The 17,855-nt window shown below is 39.7% G+C and overlaps 1 protein-coding gene across 1 annotated transcript in view; it reads right to left on the reverse strand.

Moving 5' to 3' along the window:
- The window catches only part of USP43 (ubiquitin specific peptidase 43), a 119,151-nt gene that overhangs the window by 39,739 nt on the left and 61,557 nt on the right, over positions 1–17,855 (reverse strand). The window contains exons 4-6 of the mRNA XM_088133489.1: positions 15,948–16,040; positions 10,380–10,515; positions 10,132–10,276 (exon numbers count right to left, since the gene is read on the reverse strand). Coding sequence (XP_087989615.1) covers positions 10,132–10,276; positions 10,380–10,515; positions 15,948–16,040 — 374 coding nt within the window. The remainder of the gene's footprint in view (positions 1–10,131; positions 10,277–10,379; positions 10,516–15,947; positions 16,041–17,855) is intronic.

Below are 17,855 nucleotides of genomic sequence, written 5' to 3' on the forward strand. Positions count from 1 at the left end.
TCAAGGCCATCATGAGATTATACAGTGAGCCAAAATCCTACAAATCCAAACGGATTTGTAGGGCCTGGTCAGCAGGGAAAAGAGAGATATAGGAAACATCTGTTTCATGAGAACAGGAAGGCATTGCCTAAAGATTGACAAAATACTCTATACCTGTTGCACACATGGAGGCATTGACAACTGTCCTGAGATGCAAGGAGATCGACCTTGGGCTTTGTAATGGTATGTGGGAATGAACTTGAGAGATGAGAGGAAGAGCCACAGATAAGGCAATGGACAGATAAGAGCTAGTACCCCTGGGTGTGCTTCTTGCCTGGACTGCCTCACAAGGCTACCGGCTTGCCAAGTAGGATTTGGTGAGAGCAACTGCTATGTCATGCAATTTCCATTTATGCGTGGTTGGCCATGATACTGTTATCACTCAACATATGGACTGCAACCATAAAAATAAAACTGAGTACCCATTATTGCCAAATCTGCAACCTAAGATGGAGAGATAGAGTGGACTTGGTACCTCCTTCTTTGATATACCAGACCACTGAAGCATTGTTTGATAAATCTGAACTGTTTGGCTTTAGATAGCTCTGGAAGACCCAAAGCTTCCAAAATGCCAATAGCTCCAGTTTGTTGAGAGGGCACAATGCTTCTAATACAAATTCATTTACAGATGTGAAGAAATCAAAGGTGCAACCCAGAAATATTGATGGAGAACATCTGCATAGGGAAAGGGATAACAAAAGTAACCCCTTCAGTGATGTTCCTTATAGCCAGCCATCAGTGGAGGAACACTCTGAGGTGCAGGATGTGAGGCAATAAAAGAACACTTCTCAAAGTTGACCTGGAATCACTGTTGATATAAAAGGAGAAGCACTTATGCTATGTGGTGCAAAAGCTCAGAATGGATAATCCAACTATAAAATAATGTCCTTTTAGGTATAGATAAGTCACAACAGCTGTTATACATTTAGAAAAACTGCAAAATTGACAGATGACATACATTTTAAAAAGTGGAAGGGACTGTTATGGAGTACTATCAATATATGAAAGTAAGTTAACTTATAAATCAATAAATGTGAACTATGCTACCTGCCATAGGAGGAAGAGAATGGTAGTAATTAAGTCCATCTAAATGTACATGAGATTCTAGAAATAATTAATTTGTTGAAAACCAGGAATACAGCCCTCAAATGTCATTTGCTCAGTTGCTCAAAGAAGGCAATTCAGTGAAGGCCTGGCCTGGAATTCAATGTGATAGCCCTTGGAAATAATAGGCAAATCTACACGTTATTAGATATAGAAGCTACATACCTTGCAAAAAAGCCAATCAGTCTGAAATGGAGAATATGGGGTAGCGCCCTAGTCAAAGATGTCACTGGTACACTTCAGACTAGCATCTGTAGCTCTGTTGTGTGGCACGGGAACACAGTACCCACATGTGTCAAGAAACTTCAGGCAGAAGGTGGTATCTATGGCCTTTGGGAAAGGTTGATGATCTCTGGTCAGGATGCTAGTAGGACTATGGTAAAATATAGTATGCAGCTTTTGAACTTTCTCTAGGGCATCATCAGTACTAAATAAACCATCTTCATGAAAAGAAAGATCCTCAGTTCTAGCTGTAACATCCACTGATAAGCTAGTGGAACAAAGCCACTCAAGATAATGAAGGGCAATTGACATTGCCATGACTTGTTTAATCAGCTGATTAAAATCTGTTCATTTTAGAAATGGAACTTTTCTGAAGGTGTCTGGTTGCTGATCTGAGTATCAGATGACAAAACAGATGAAGAAGCTGGAAGGATGGAGAACACTTTTAAAGATAGTCTTCATCCTCTGATATATCTGACTGAATGGAAAATGGGACAGAGCCCAAGAATGTGAAGCTGAGGACCATCTGACAATTTTGTTGTTGTTCAGTCGTTAAGTCATGTCCGACTCTTCATGACCCCATGAACCATATTGCGCCAGGCCTTCCTGTCCTTCACTGCCTCCCTGAGTTTGCTCAGTTTCATGCTCATTGCTTCAGTGATGCTATCTAACCATCTCATCCTCTGCCGTCCTCTTCTCCTTTTGCCTTCAATCTTTCCCAGCATCAGGGTCTTTTCCAAAGAGTCCTCTCTTCGCATTAGGTGACCAAAGTATCTGAGCTTGAGCTTCATTATCAATCCTTCCAATGAGCAGTCAGGGTTGATTTCTTTTAAGATTGACTGGTTTGACCTCCTAGCAGTCCAGGGGACTCTTAAGAGTCTTCTCCAGCACCACAGTTCAAAGGCATCAATTCTTTGGTGCTCAGCCTTCTTTATGGTCCAGCTCTCACAGCCATACATTACTACTGGAAAAACCATAGCTTTGATTATGCAGATCTTTGTCGGCAAGGTGATGTCTCTGCTTTTTAATATGCTATCTAGGTTTGCCATAGCTTTCCTCCCAAGGAGCAAGCATCTTTTAATTTCATGGCTGCAGTCTCTGTCTGTGGTGATCTTGGAGCCCAAATAAATGAAGTCTGTTACTGCTTCCATTTCTACCCCTTCTATTTGCCAGGAATTGATGGGTCCAGATACCATGATCTTAGTTTTTTTAATGTTGAGTTTCAAGCCAGCTTTTGCTCCTCTTTCACCCTCATCAAGAGGCTCTTTAGTTCTTCTTCACTTTCTGCCATTAGGGTGGTATCACCTGTATATCTGAGGTTGTTGATGTTTCTCCCTGCAGTCTTAATTCTGGCTTGTGATTCTTCCAGCCTGGCATTTCTCATGATGTACTCTGCATATAGGTTAAATAAGCAGGGTGACAGTATACAGCCTTGTCGTACTCCTTTCCCCATTTTGAACCAATCGGTTGTTCCATGACCGGTTCTAACTGTTGCTTCTTGGCCCGCATACAGATTTCTCAGGAGACAGGTAAGATGGTCTAGTACCCCCATCTCTTTAAGGATTTGCCACAGTTTGTTGTGATCCACACAATCAAAGGCTTTTGCATAGTCAATGAAGCAGAAGTAGATGTTTTTCTGGAACTCTCGTGCTTTCTCCATGATCCATTGAATGTTGGCAATTTGATCTCTAGTTCCTCTGCCTCTTCGAAACCCAGCTTGTACATCCGGTAGTTCTCGGTTCACATACTGCTGAAGCCTAGCTTGTAGGATTTTGAGCATAACCTTGCTAGCATGTGAAATGAGTGCAACTGTGCAATAGTTTGAGCATTCTTTGGCATTGCCCTTCTTTGGAATTGGAACGTAAACTGACCTTTTCCAATCCTGTGGCCACTGTTGCATTTTCCAAACTTGCTGGCATATTGAGTGCAGCACTTTAACAGCATCATCTTTTAGTATTTTAAATAACTCAGCTGGAATACTGTCATCTCCACTAGCTTTGTTGTTAGTAATGCTTCCTAAAGCCCACTTGACTTCACTCTCTAGGATGTCTGGCTCAAGGTCAGTGACCACACCAGCATGGACATCAGGGACATTAAGATCTTTCTTGTAGAGTTCTTCTGTGTATTCTTGCCACCTCTTCTTAATCTCTTCTGCTTCTGTTAGGTCCCTGCCTTTTTTGTCCTTTATCATGCCCATCTTTGCACTAAATGTTCCTTTGATATCTCCAATTTCCTTGAAGAGATCTCTAGTCTTCCCCATTCTATTGTTTTCCTCCATTTCTTTGCATTGTTCATTTAAGAAGGCCTTCTTATCTCTCCTTGCTGTACTCTGGAAATCTGCATTCAGTTGCTTATATCTTTCCCTTCCACCCTTGCTTTTTGCATTCCTTCTTTCCACAGCTATTTATAAAGCCTCATCAGACAGCCATTTTGCTTTCTTGCATTTCTTTTTCTTTGGGATGGTTTTAGTTGCTGCCTCCTGTACAATGTTACAGACCTCCGTCCATAATTCCTCAGGCACTCTGTCTACCAAATCTAATCCTCTAAATCTATTCATCACCTTCACTGTGTACTCTGATCTAGTGGTTTTCCCTGCATTCTTCAATTTAAGCCTACATTTTGCAGTAAGAAGCTCATGATCTGAGCCATAGTCAGCTCCTGGTGTTGTTTTTGCTGTCTGTATAGAGCTTCCCATCTTTGGCTGCAAAGTATATAATTAATCTGGTTTCGGTATTGACCATCTGGTGATGTCCATGTGTAGAGTCATCTCTTGTGTTGTTGGAAAAGAGTGTTTGCTATGACTAGCTTGTTCTCTTGACAGAATTCTATTAGCCTTTGCCTTGCTTCATTTTGTACTCCAAGGCCAAACTTGCCTGTTATTCCGATTACTCCTTGACTTCCTACTTTAGCATTCCAATCCCCTATGATGAAAAGGACATCTTTTTTTGGTGCTAGTTCTAGAAGGTGTTGTAGGTCTTCATAGAAGCGGTCAACTTCAGCTTCTTTGGCATCAGTGGTTGGGGCATAGACTTGGATTACTGTGATGCTGAATGGTTTGCCTTGGATTCACACTGAGATCATTCTGTTGTTTTTGAGGTTGTACCCATTACTGCCTTTCCCACTCTCTTATTGACGATGAGTGCTACTCCATTTCTTCTAAGGGTTTCTTGCCCACAGTAGTAGATATAATGGTCACCTGAATTAAATTCACCCATTCCCGTCCATTTCAATTCGCTGATTCCCAAGATGTCAATGGTAAATCTTGTCATCTCATCTCTGACCACATCCAGCTTGCCTTGGTTCATAGATCTTACATTCCAGGTACCTAGACAATATTGTTCTTTTAGCATCGGACCTTCTTTTCGCTTCCAGATATATCCATAGCTGAACGTCCTTTTGGCTTTGGCCCAGCCGCTTCACTCTTTCTGGAGCTACTTGGAATTGCCCTCTGGTCTTCCCCAGTAGCATATTGGACGCCTTCCGACCTGAGGGGCTCATCTTCTGGCGTCATATCTTTTAGCCTTTTGACATTGTCCATGGGGCTTTCTTGGCAAGGATACTGGAGTGGGTTGCCATTTCCTTCTCCAGTGGACCACATTTTGTCAGAACTCTCTGTCATGACCTGTCCGTCTTGGGTGGCCCTGCACGGTATAGCTCATGGCTTCACTGAGTTACGCAAGCCCCTTCGCCACGACAAGGCAGTGATCCATGAAGGAGCCATCTGACAATAGAAAGTAGCAATCTTAGAGATAGGTCTTGGAGGCCTGAAGTGTAGGCATGAGCGCTGCACTGAAGTAGCATCCTGAAATTATGGAAGTTGTAAAAGTTATGCCATAGGGACAATGACAAGTTGGGTTAGGCAAGTAGCTATTGGTGCTTGGATGAAGGATGAGAAAAATATGAGCCTGAAGGCCAAACCATTTTGTGGTTGGCAAAGTACACAGGGTTAATTGTGGAAAGCTTGATGATGCATAGGTCAATGTCCAGTTATGGAAGAGAGTGTTGGCTAAAGTGATGTTAAAAGTAATAGCTTTAAGCTTGTAAACAAAGGCGGGAGAGGAATAGTTTGGTTCCGAGAGTGTTGGCTAAAGTAAGGGCACCTAATGCGTGACGTTTTAGCTTTCTTGAGCCATCTGTGTCAAAGACCTGTAAACACAACATAGATCCATCCATCCAATACTCTTTTCTGCTTTTAACACCTCACACCTAGAACAAGAGTAACTACAATCAACCAAATCATATCTTCATACAGCTCTCTCCAGTTCATTATGAGAAACTTGAAGAAGTTTTCCTTGATGATTTTTGAAGGGCTCACCACAGCTTCAGCAATATTAAAAACCACAATCAAGGTCAATGCTATACCTTAAAAAAGAGGATTTCAAATTCTGCAGTACCATACCCCCTAAAAGTATAAATGAATACTGTATGGGGGTTCCCACAACATGTTTAAAATTAATGGTTTCATTAGGGTTAAGTTGGGTAAGAAATAAATATAAACTTACTTTTAATGATTAAGGTTTAATCTATATATAACAGGGCTTCTCAAGCTTTGCAACTATTCATTGCAGGTTTGTTCAGGCAAAGTGAGGAGCAAGTTTGGAGCAAATATTGGCAGCATTCCCACTTTGCATAATCCTTTTTTTTTTTTTTTAATATGCAACCCTCCTCTAAGATGCTTGCAACCCCAGGAAAGAAGCACAATCTACTTTCTGAGAACTCATGCTTTAAACCAAAAAACCTTAAGATTATAGTCATCTGAAAAGGTAAGTAGGGATTTTTTTCCCTTCTATTTTAGACTGCAAGCCACATCACAGAATGTTAGTTTCCAACAGACTGAAGTACAATGGTCAGAACGTTATAGTTAAATAGCTTAGGACCAATAGCTTAGTGACTAAGAATGATCTGAGTTATTCCAATGTTACCTGGAGGGGCAAAAAGTTGGAGAAGCCTGTAACACATGTTCTAATATTATTAATATCATGGAATTGGGCATTCACGCATATTTTGTCAGGCAATATTGTGTAATTCAATATTGCCTGACAAAATATATTTTCTCCTAATCAGCACAATATTGTGCTGATTAGAAGAAAAAGACATACTAGACTAAAAGACTTTCACTAATAAAGTATGGATTGATATTTTCTATGGCAAAAAAGCTTCTTTTTTTTTGCATACAAATTTGCATACACAATACACATAAGATATTTTTGTTATTACAAAAAATACTAGCTCATTCATTCAGCAGTACATAGTCATAAAAAACAGATGAAAGGCCAGGGTGGGATGGTAAAGGTAGTCAGCAAACTATAGCAACTATACATATTTAAAGAAATAGAAATGGAAGAAAAATCACACCCAGTATGTCACAATTCTCCAATATTAAAGCCCTAAGAAACAGAGAAAAGATAGTGACTCCGCAAGCCCTTTGATGGCCTAGGACCACCTCATAATTTATGAGCGAGATTGACTGGTGGCTTTGTTTGTTTGTTATTCAATTTGTAAAGACACCCATCTCAAATCAGTGACTCTGGGATATCAAAATCTCCCTGCATGTGATATGCTATTGATTGATTGATTGATTGATTGATTGATTGACTGGTATGTCACCAAAATCATACAACTCATGGTGGTTTACACCAATAAAAAATTAAAAAAAACAAAACATTTAAAATCCCAATAAAGAAAAGTGAAAATAATATAAAGAAGAAGAAGCACCTGATAGCACCAAACCAATAATAGGCAATTTCAGCTTTCAAAGGGCCTGCAGAACATAGGTAGTCCCCAGTTTAAGAATGAGTTCTATTCCAGAGGTCTGTCCTTAAGTCGAATTTGTGAGCAGGAACAGTATTATTGTATAATACTGCATAAGGCATCAGGCTAGAAACCAGGAGACTGTGAGTTCTAGTCTTGCCTTAGGCATGAAAGCTGGTTTGGTGACTTTGGGCCAGTCGCTCTCGCTTAGCCCACATCAGGCTTGGGCAACAAGCCAGTTGGTCAATTCCTGTTGCAACCGAATGAACTGATGCTTGGTTGATCCAAAAAAAAACCAGACCCTGCACCTGCGGGAAAAACACTAGGATGAAAAAAACCCCTGTATAAGTGATATTGTGTAATGAACTCGAACCATTGTGTATTCAACTCGAACCACTGTGTATTTAACTCGAATTTTGCTACAATAGACTCCGTTCTTAACTATGGGTCGTCTGTAACCTGGGCATTCTTAACCTGGGGACTACCTGTAGCTCTGTCTTGGGGGCTTTGCAGAAAGATGCTAGAGATGACACCAATCTGACCTCTAAAGGGACATTATTTCACAAAGCGGGAGCCACCCCACCACAAAACACTGGCCTCCCTTTATAGACAGACTATTACCAGAGAAAGGTTTCTAGTCCTGACCTTGGATTATTATTCCATGTTCCCTCCAGATGTTTGAATAGCTCTGGGAGACAAGAAGAGCTCTAACAAGAGGCAAAAAAGTGCCTCCTGAAACAAAAAATCAACTCAGGCATGAGGAATAGAACAAGGAGCAGGAAAAACATGGGTTCCTGCTCCCCTTGGTTTTAGCACCCAATTTTGTGCAGAAAATGAACCCAATTCAACCTCTTTTAAAGGAAATCTAGTTTGTAGGTTGAGAAACTGCGATGGTAAGAAAAAGCAGTTCTTGGCTGATAAATACATTATCTATACAATTTTTAATAGAAGTAGCTGTTCAGATTATTAGCTCTTAGAACAGCTCCTCTTTATAGAGAACTTGCAGGTATAGCTTTCTTCAGAATCCACTACATTTCCTTTGCAGAGCCAGCAGTCAGACAACCGTCAGAATTAAGAATAAAATTTTTTGCCCATAGGACAGTAAAGCTGCCCAAGGGAAAAAAAGATCTTTTTCCCAATAGCCTCACGATGCAATCACTGGTCTACAAATCTTAATAAGAAGCTGTTAAAGTGGCAGAGCCATAATGCTCCTAAAGCCCACTTATCCTTATTTGGCAGGACTATTCCTAATCTATGCTAGCCAGGCTGGACAAGAGGAACGTAAGGAATAGGCCTTGTCTTCAGTTAAATTTACTGGCCTGAGTGTGATCTCATCAAGGCCGCAAAACATTTTCAACTCTCTCTTGAGTGAGCCTTCCTTCTCTCTGGCTTATGAATGATCCTGGGCAAAATGCCAAAATCTTTAGAACAGCATTTGATGTACGCTCTTTTACCAAACATCAGTCTCATGGCCACTAAGCAAAACAGAGAGCCAACTGCTGTGATTGTGCACACTAGTAGTTTTGCTTGAACTCTGAACATGGGAATCTGGTTTTACCTTGGTTACCATATCAGGCATGGTTGTCACAGAGCTTTCTAGTCTGTGTAGAGCCAAATTAAATGTGATAACATAGAGCTCTGCATGTGCATGAACATGTGACGTTATCTCCATCTACTGTAATTGACTACAATTTTATCAGGAGATGGGATCTAATGAATGGGCAAAGGGGCACATTTCTTTTACTAGACACTCTAGAACCTGGCTAAGACAAAACTATTTGGAGAGAGAAAAGTGAAGGAAAAAAGAGTCACTCCTCCGATAAACACAACCTTTTGTTTCATAAATCAGACAATCCAGACTGGAATATAGCGAACAGCCTGCTGGTTTGACCCTTAGGCAGTGCACAGTGTTCTTAAAAAATGTCTTTAATTTTAGTGGAGCATTTGATACAATTCTTTCCACAAAAAAGCCTAAATTGTTGCAGCACTAGAAACACTCAATTTGTAGACCATAAAGGGCCAAATGTGATTAGGAGCAGGGGAATTTACAGGCCTCCTAACAGGATACAGTCCTGAATACAGGTAGTCCTTGTTTACTGACCACTCATTCAGTGACTGTTCAAAGTTACAATGGCGCTGAATAACGATAATCATGACTGGTCCTCGAAGTTGCAGCTGTTGCAGTGTCCCCATGGTTACATGATTGCAATTCGGGCTCTTGGAAAACAGCACATATTTACAACAGTTGCAGTGACCCACGGTCACATGATCGCCATTTGTGACCTTCACAGCCAGCTCCTGACAAGCAAAATCAATAGGAAACCCAGCAGGAAGTCGCAAGTTGCGGTCACGTGACATCGCGCTTTACTACCGCAGTTGGAACTGACAAATTGCCATCATAAGTCAGGCGTGGTCACTTGATTTTTCACTTTACAACCATGTCGCTTAGCAATAGAGTTGCTGGTCCCAACTGCGGTCAGTAAGTGAGGACTACCTGTATAGTGCTGTCTGTCTTTTCACAGCTATACTATTACTTCTTTTCTGGTTCAGGCAAATTATAGGCAAAGGTGGCTGAGCATTGCTTATGTTCTGCAGTGCACATTAAAAAAGCATAATCTCATAGTTTGATCTTAGCTTGTATTAATTAGTCTATTAGTATAGCTGTAGACCAGGGATGCAAAACCATGGTCTACGGATTACAGGTGGCTTATGGAAGTAGTCTATAAGACCCACCATTGCTCTTGTCCAATCCCAAGCAGCCCATTCATCAATTAACCAGTTGACAGGAAGAGACCAGCTTTTGCTGAGAGGAAAGGAAAATCCAGTGACTACCCTGCTCCTCCCAAAAAAGAAGCTGCATTTTCATTACAAACGACCATGATAATGTATCAAAAGAGGGGTTTAGATATCTGGTATGGGCCTTGGCTCTCCCCTATTGTAGATAAAACGAAGCTATTAATTTGAAAAATAATGGAAGTGTATTGTATTCTTTTCAACCACCACAGTAAGATGTACCTGAGATTCGGGAAGAGCTGCCCCTTCTAAAAGAAAGTGGGGCCTGGAAAGCATAAATGCTGTCCCCTTCTGCAATGGTGTTCAGATCCTCATCATCTGAGAAGGAGCACTGGAAACCTGACTGGTTTAGCTCAGCCAGAATTACCTGCAAGAAGACCAGTTAAGGATATCAACCTCAAAGAAATGGTGTTCAAGTCACAGGGTATAGTGCTCTCAGAGAGAGTATAAGAGAAAACTGTCTGGCTAACCTGGTCAGGTGAAATCTTGCCCTCCTCTGCCACCATTTCCCTCAACTTTGCCACAGTGCTGAAGAGAGGCACAGCTAGACCCACACGCACAAATCGCTGGCTTTTGGACTGGAAGACAAGAATGACATTCAAAGGCCTGGAAGAAAAGGGAACACAAGGGAATTTAGATGGAATACTAAGAATGCCCCCAATTCACACTCAACTCACATCCAGTTCATCCATCCATTCATTCATTCACTCACATAACTTGAGCTGCCTTGACTTGGTCATATAATTTGCTTAGATACATATTATTGCTTATGAACAAAGAATTGGATTGGATGGTTTCCTAATTTTTTATCACATATTTTGAGCATGGAGATTTGAGGTTAGATCACTGGGGACTCTAAGCGTTTGGACTGCAAAGTGGACTGCAAAGGAAGAACAGAGCTGAACTGACTCTGATAATAGAACACACCTCCTCTTTGAGCCCTGCTGTTTTCAAAGCAGTAAGAAACAACACCTTCTGCATCTTTAAGAATGTATCTGTAACCATGGATATTAATAATTACTCATTAAAAATAGTGTACTGTATATCCTTTGAATTTTGCAGAAGGAATCTCAAACCACACACACTACTATTTCCACAATAGCATAATACATAGAATGATTCCTGGACTGCTAGAAAGGTCTGTGTCATGGCACCCTTTCCATCCCAGTGCCTACCCACCACCCAGATATGTTGTGGCTACAACTTCCCAAATTCCCAACCAACCTGGCCTTTTTTTTTCAGTACAACCCTCATAAGATCTAAAGCTTGTACTGAGAAGAAAAGAACAGAGTTGAATTCGAAGGCTCAGAAAAGGGAGGCAAAAATGGGAAAGAAAGCAAGCATTCTAGAAGGCATCCAGGAATTTTCTCTCATATTCTTCCAGTTAATTAGGATGCAAAGCTAGAGAATAGGTGCTGCTTCAAAGCATCTAACTGTCAACTCTGGCAGAGGCCCATGAAAACTGATGTCTACTTAAGGTCTAAAACATGCAGGGTAATTTCTTCTATTTATGTGTGCTATGATTCATCCTTTCCTGACATAAGCAAAACATGGATGTGACCTGGTATTGGATGTACAGTGAAGAATTTCTCCTATAGCTTCTACCTAGCAGCATTCAGTGAGCACTTTCCTATGCATTCTTTAAATGTGTTGCCTAAAAAGATACTCCATGGTGGCTCTTTCTCTAAATTCAAACCAAGGGTGGAGAGCCCAATTTGGATGAGGGGCACAGTAGATAAGAAGGGTGGCTTTAACCCTTCCTTCTTTCAATGTGATCTTTAGCAATACGTAGCATTCACTGCAGTTTCTATCTTCAGTGGAAGACCCAGTGATGCTTCAAGTGGGTCAACCTGATCACAGGTTAGTAGGTATAAAATAGCACCAAGTTGCCCCATAGTGCTTCTCACAGCAGAGATAAAATGAGCCATGGAAGCTCAGCAGCTGGCTAAGTGGGCCAGTCCCTTTCTCTCAGCCCAGTCTACCTCATAGGATTGTTGCTATGGGGAAAAATGGAAAAGGGTATGTACGCTGTCTTGAATTCCTGATGGAAAAGTGAGATGTAAAGCTAACAAATACAAAAAATAAATAACAGTTTCCTTAAAAAGAGGGATTTGCTTTCTTATATTAGGTCAAAGAAGGTCTCCTGGATATATCCACTGCATATTCTACAGCAGGGATAAACAACTTTTTTGAGGTTAAGAGTTATGCTTCAAGAAGCAACAACAGGACCAGGACAAAAAATGAATTTAGTTCATTTAATTTATGTTTAAATAAATTACATTAAATATAATTGGTAATATTACTTAGCAAGTATATATTCATTCTCCCTTTCTGTCATATAAAAAAATACTATTTATTAACAATTTTTAAAAAAAATTTGGAGCAACACGTTGGGCTTACAGGAGACCTCAGATTGTGCCCCTCTCTTTTAGACCTAAGCTTTGAAGATCTGTATCAATATCAGTTTTTAATATTGAAGTGCAGATATATTTTATGCCAATTTTACTATGGGGAACTGACAGATGATATCCTGGAAACAACATTTACAAATTCTATAGCTATCTAACCATTTAGAAGTACAACTCACAGGGGTTCCAAAGATTCATATCCATAAAATAGCAGTTCGGAAAAAGCATTTTAAGAGATGTGAAAAAAAGTATGGAGATTTTGTTCTTTTTTCTCCTCATTGATAAAGGACTCAGGTGCCTGAGTCCCCACAATGGATACAGACATTTTTTAGCCTCTTTACTGCCAAGCACAGATAAAACCAAGAACCTGGAGGGAGTTCTAAAGATTTAAAGACTGGAAAGAAAGAGCAGAATGCAGGTGGGAGGGAAGGTAGAAAGTGGGGGGCACACTCAATCTCCCCAAGGTATTTGGAAATAGAAATTAAAAAGACTCCATTTTGGAAAAGCATAAATTCCAGATTGTGTAGGCAATTTAAAAAAAAAAAAATTCCAAGGGGAACAATAATCCTGTGTACTGTATCTTAAAAGCTAAGGAATTTATTCTAGCATAAGCTTCTTTAGAAAAGACTTTGCTACATCAGATATCTGAAGCTCTACTAACGTGCTTCTAAATTCAGAAAAAGTCTGGTAGCACCTCTTGGGACTACGGTAAGCATTTTATTTAAGGCATAAGCTTTCATGAGCTGGTTACCATAAATTAATAGGACTCTGCTCCTCCAATGTCTATGAGCTCCTGATTGGCTTCTCCCCTTTCCTCAGAACATACATCAAGTACAATCGGGACCCTGGAACTCTTGAGAACAATGTGATGACTTGAAATGCCATCACATTAGAGAGAAGATGGAAGATGGGGACAATATATAAAAGACACATTTAATCTACAGTTCAGGTTCCATTGCTCAGACTAAGGTTCTGTTTTGATAATGCTATGCACATACTGAAGACAGTGAGATTTATTTCCAAAGAAACATGCACAGGCTAGAGCTGTCAGTCAGACATATGCAGCCCAATCCTGTACATATTTATTCATGTTCAGATCTCAGGAGGGTCAGCACACTGCATCTTTGGAATTCAGATTGGTATGAGTCCTTCTGTCCAACTAACACTATTGTAAAAAACCTGTTCTGTAACCCTGTAACTCGAGAATTCAAACTAAAAAGAGGTAGGGACTTATCCTATTTTTTTTTAGTAGGACCTGGGAATTCTAGAAAACCATACTTGTAATGCTGTCGTTTTCTCATTTCCCAGCTTTCTGACTTCCCTAGAGCTCATGCATAGTAGGCTGTACCCTCAATGGAAAAAAAAAAGTTTTGCTAGTTTTAGGCCCTTGGCTCCCTGCTGTGGATAAACAGCTGCCAAAAAGTAGCAATTTCCAGCCCACGGCCTTTTTCTGACAGTATTTCTCACTCAGCCTGTGATGCTGAAATAAACAAGACAGTTCTAGTCCTCTTGTAGAAATAAGATGAGACTTCTGGACAGAAAGAAGAGAAAGTACTTTAGAAGCCTGCTCAGTATCCCAAAACAAGTTTGTTCTTGCAGGAACAGAAGGAAAAATGGACAACATGAAAACTGAATTCCTAACAGGTGGATTGTAACAAACAGTGTTCTGGTCTGGATATTCAGAACATTTAGGCAGTTCAAAAGACTTGGGGAGATTTTAGAAAAGGAATGGTGAATTTGGGGTCCTTCAGATGTTGCTGATCTATAGCTTCCAGAATCCATCATCACTGGCAACAACCTTTGCTCCCAAGGGCAATACCTTTTGTTGTTATTGACCTAAATAATATTTGGGCAATAAACTGTACCAACGCAGTTTGCACATGAAATCTGGATTTGTGATGAAAGTGGACTTTTAGCAAGATGGAAAGAGAAGAAAGATTAAATTTCAAATGTCTCAGTGTGGAACCTAGATTTTAAACAAAGCAATGGAAATTCTGAAATTCACTTCTGGATGCAGACATATTGAAAATATAAAGTTAGGAATGTCTGTCTTTTATCTTGGGCCCATCCCAAAGTGTTGGAGATTAACTAGACAGCCTATGTTATTTTCCCACCTTATGAAAAATTGGATGAAAGCATGGATGAAGCTCTTTATCCTAAACAATGAATTGTTTACATCATGGAGGAAGCAGACAATGCTTCAGCAGATTAAAGTAAGAAAGGGGTAGTATAGCAGTCAACATTCTCTCTGCAGAGTCTTTAGCTGATTCTCCTTATAACTTGAATATTACTCAATACATTCCAACATATCTTTTCTCTCTCTGCCCTTCCTAGGTACAAGGCAGCTTATTACAGTGGCCACTCCAAAGTAGCAATACTATCATTTTCTGGACAAGTTGCCTTCAGCCTGTTTGCAATTCCCCCTAGAAAGATAGGACAAATGCAAACTAATTCCACCATCATATAGAATGGTTCCTACACATATGCCATAGTAGAGCATTAGACTCCTGTGAAGAAAAGGAGACAACCAGCATAATATAGAGATGAGCCCAATTAATTGGAAGCAATATTTATTATGTGCCTCAGAAAGTATAATTGAATAGGAGGTCAAGTAATCAACTGACACCAAAAGGTTAAACTTAACCCAACTCCATTATTTAATTTTGGGATGACAAATATGGTGTTGAATGCTTGCACTAAATAAAGATGTGACAGATCTCTGCAAATCACCAATATGGATCCAACTCCTATTTTAATTTTTACTTTTCCTAAATAAGTCAAGGTGAAGAAAAGATTCCTCTAATTAATCAAAGGCTTGTTTTTCAACTTATATTAAGCTTAGATTACTTCATTTTATGACCAAGACCTCAGATATCACTACATATTGTAATGAGTGTCTACAACAGAAAAATCCATGAAGGAAAAGTCAGTCTGCTTTAGACATATGCATCATACCTAGAGGCACTTATGCACATCGACATATATCTACTTACCTTTGCTCCACAAATAGCAAACAAGGAAGAACGTGGGCAAGTCTTCCCACTACTACAATGGCAGCAGGCATTAGTCAACAAATGTAGAATATTATACTCTGCACTGAAAGAACTTGCCTGGCTCTCCATTCTGTGTGTGTATGTACCCTCAAATACTCACACGAGCCTAAAGTCTGTGGAAAAGCATTGAATATTGTGTGATCATATCAAGAGCAGCTGGTCAGTTCGTGCCCCACTGCTTTGCCAATTAGTTAAGTACCACAGAACTCTGGTTTGATTATTAAGGCAGAAATATATAACAAGTTTACAGGCTTCCTTTTCCCTCTTAGAGAGACTCACGTGCTAGGTGGCAATGAATTAATAACCAACATACTGCACAAGTGCTATGCATCAAAACTTGAAATATTTAACATGCATATCTCGAGAGAAAATATGTTCAGAAATACACATTTTGAGAATAATTACTTTATGTGAATTTTCATTTAAAAGAAAGATTAAAAAGAAAGACTAACCCACTGATTAGTGAGAAAGATGGTAAGATAGGTAAATGAATGCATGCAATATTAACAGAAGTGGAATTCATACTTTACATCCTAGTGAGAACACAGGAGAGCAACGTGATATGTGACCAACGTACCTGGTTTGACGCAAGGGGATGGGCAATGAGATACACAGAAAGGGATCAAAAGTATTGCTCTGTTTCCGGCAATGAGGGCAAGTCAATGAAGATCTAGGAAAAAAGGAAAAAAGAAATTCCACATCAAGGAAAACAATGCCAGCCTAAAAAAGTTGGCTTCTAATTTAGTATTCTTGAATATAAAGTTTATCTTCAACCTCTGGGCTAAAAAGGAAAACCAATGGGCTACAGATTGATTGCTAAAGTCCTGAGAATATCTCTCCTGTCAAACTTGCATACTGACATTTCTACAAACATTAGAAGCACTTTGATGAGGCCTGCCTCGTAAGTATACACAGCACTGATGTTTCACTCTCAGGTAAGATCTAGATAAATGGACTTCCAGGATCTCTCTCAATCTCTGAAGGGACTGGTTCTATTAGATTCCTCATGGTAAAACTACTGGAATGCATATCCAAACATAGCCTGTTTGGAATTACTATCATTACTTTAAATCAACTTTTGAGAAGTTAAGATCAGACAATCAACATATCTGTACTTTTACTCACATAAAATGACTTGTCATATACAAACACACAATAACCATTTTCTTCCAATCTCCAGGAACAATTGGCAACAGCTTTCTCTATACTATTTTAGCTAGTTTCTTTCTACAAGAATTGGCAGCTCATATTTTTACACATATGCCAAAATAACAATGTATTTTAAGGCTTTTGTTAATTAGTGATTTTTTTTACCCCCTCATATAGCTTGGTCTGGGATAGGGGCATAATATGCTCACTTATTCATACACTGAAAAACAGATCTCATAGTTAACACCTATAAAAATTTAATCATCATTTTGCCTGCCAACATTATATCTGTTCTTCACATCAAGTCGAAGGAAGGAAGGAAGGAAGGAAGGAAGGAAGGAAGGAAGGAAGGAAGGAAGGAAGGAAGGAAGGAAGGAGTTGCTAATGCTAAGAGAAAGTGGACTTTTTCTCTGCCATATTCTCTTCCCTGCCTAGATTTCAGGTTTTGTTTCTGGCATGAAAAGTAGGAAGAAAAGGCTGGAAGTGAAATGTATACTCAGCTGAATATATTAGACTCAGCCCACCATACTCTGAAATTGACTGTTTGCCTGCCACACTAATAGAGGGATGGACATCCTTTTTTGGCCCAAATATCCTACTTTGCTTTTAACACCTACTTAAGACCACAGACAACACAGTCAATAACAACATGACCTTGCCAGAGAGATCGAGAAATGTCTCGCCCATTTTCTCTCCATTTCTAGAATGAGGAGGTTTAAAGGACAAAATTGGTGCCTTAAACTGTCAGGTTAAAGCACCCATTCTGACCTTTTAAAGCACTTCAAAACAGGAGAATTGGCAAAATTGGAAGCCAAAAAGATAAAAAGGGTACCTCGAGCCTCTGCAATGTATAAAGCGCATATTTTGGCCATTAATCATCTCCCATTCTAAAAAACTAGGTTTTTCTTTTTAAAAAAAAAACTCAAATTTTCAAATCTGCCAATTTCAATGAATTTTCAAACCTGCCAACTTCAATCATCTTATAGGCAGTAACTTGCTACTCCCTGCAATAAACCATAAGGTTGACTTAGCAGTATACACACTCATTCACAATCTGCACACCAATAAATGTGGCTACCAAGCTGCCTGTGGCACTGAATTTGATGGAAGGACCTAGAAATGAAGCCGTGGTTTTCAGTTTGTTAACAAGGAAGTCCCAAGTTATAAGGGGGCCCACTTCCAACTAAGATGGCCAAATCGTTTAGTGTGCCCTACAAACTGCCCCATTCTGTATTCCTCTAAGATTTGTTTTATTTACACCCATCAGACTCTCAGAGCCAAATGGTAATCAAGAGTATGATAAAAATACAATGATGCATACATAATATAACATTAA

Source organism: Python bivittatus, unplaced genomic scaffold (assembly GCF_059951505.1).
Source record: "Python bivittatus isolate LINGU-HERP-01145 unplaced genomic scaffold, Pbiv_v1 ctg000080_np1212, whole genome shotgun sequence".
In the NCBI taxonomy this organism is placed as follows: Eukaryota; Metazoa; Chordata; class Lepidosauria; order Squamata; family Pythonidae; genus Python; species Python bivittatus.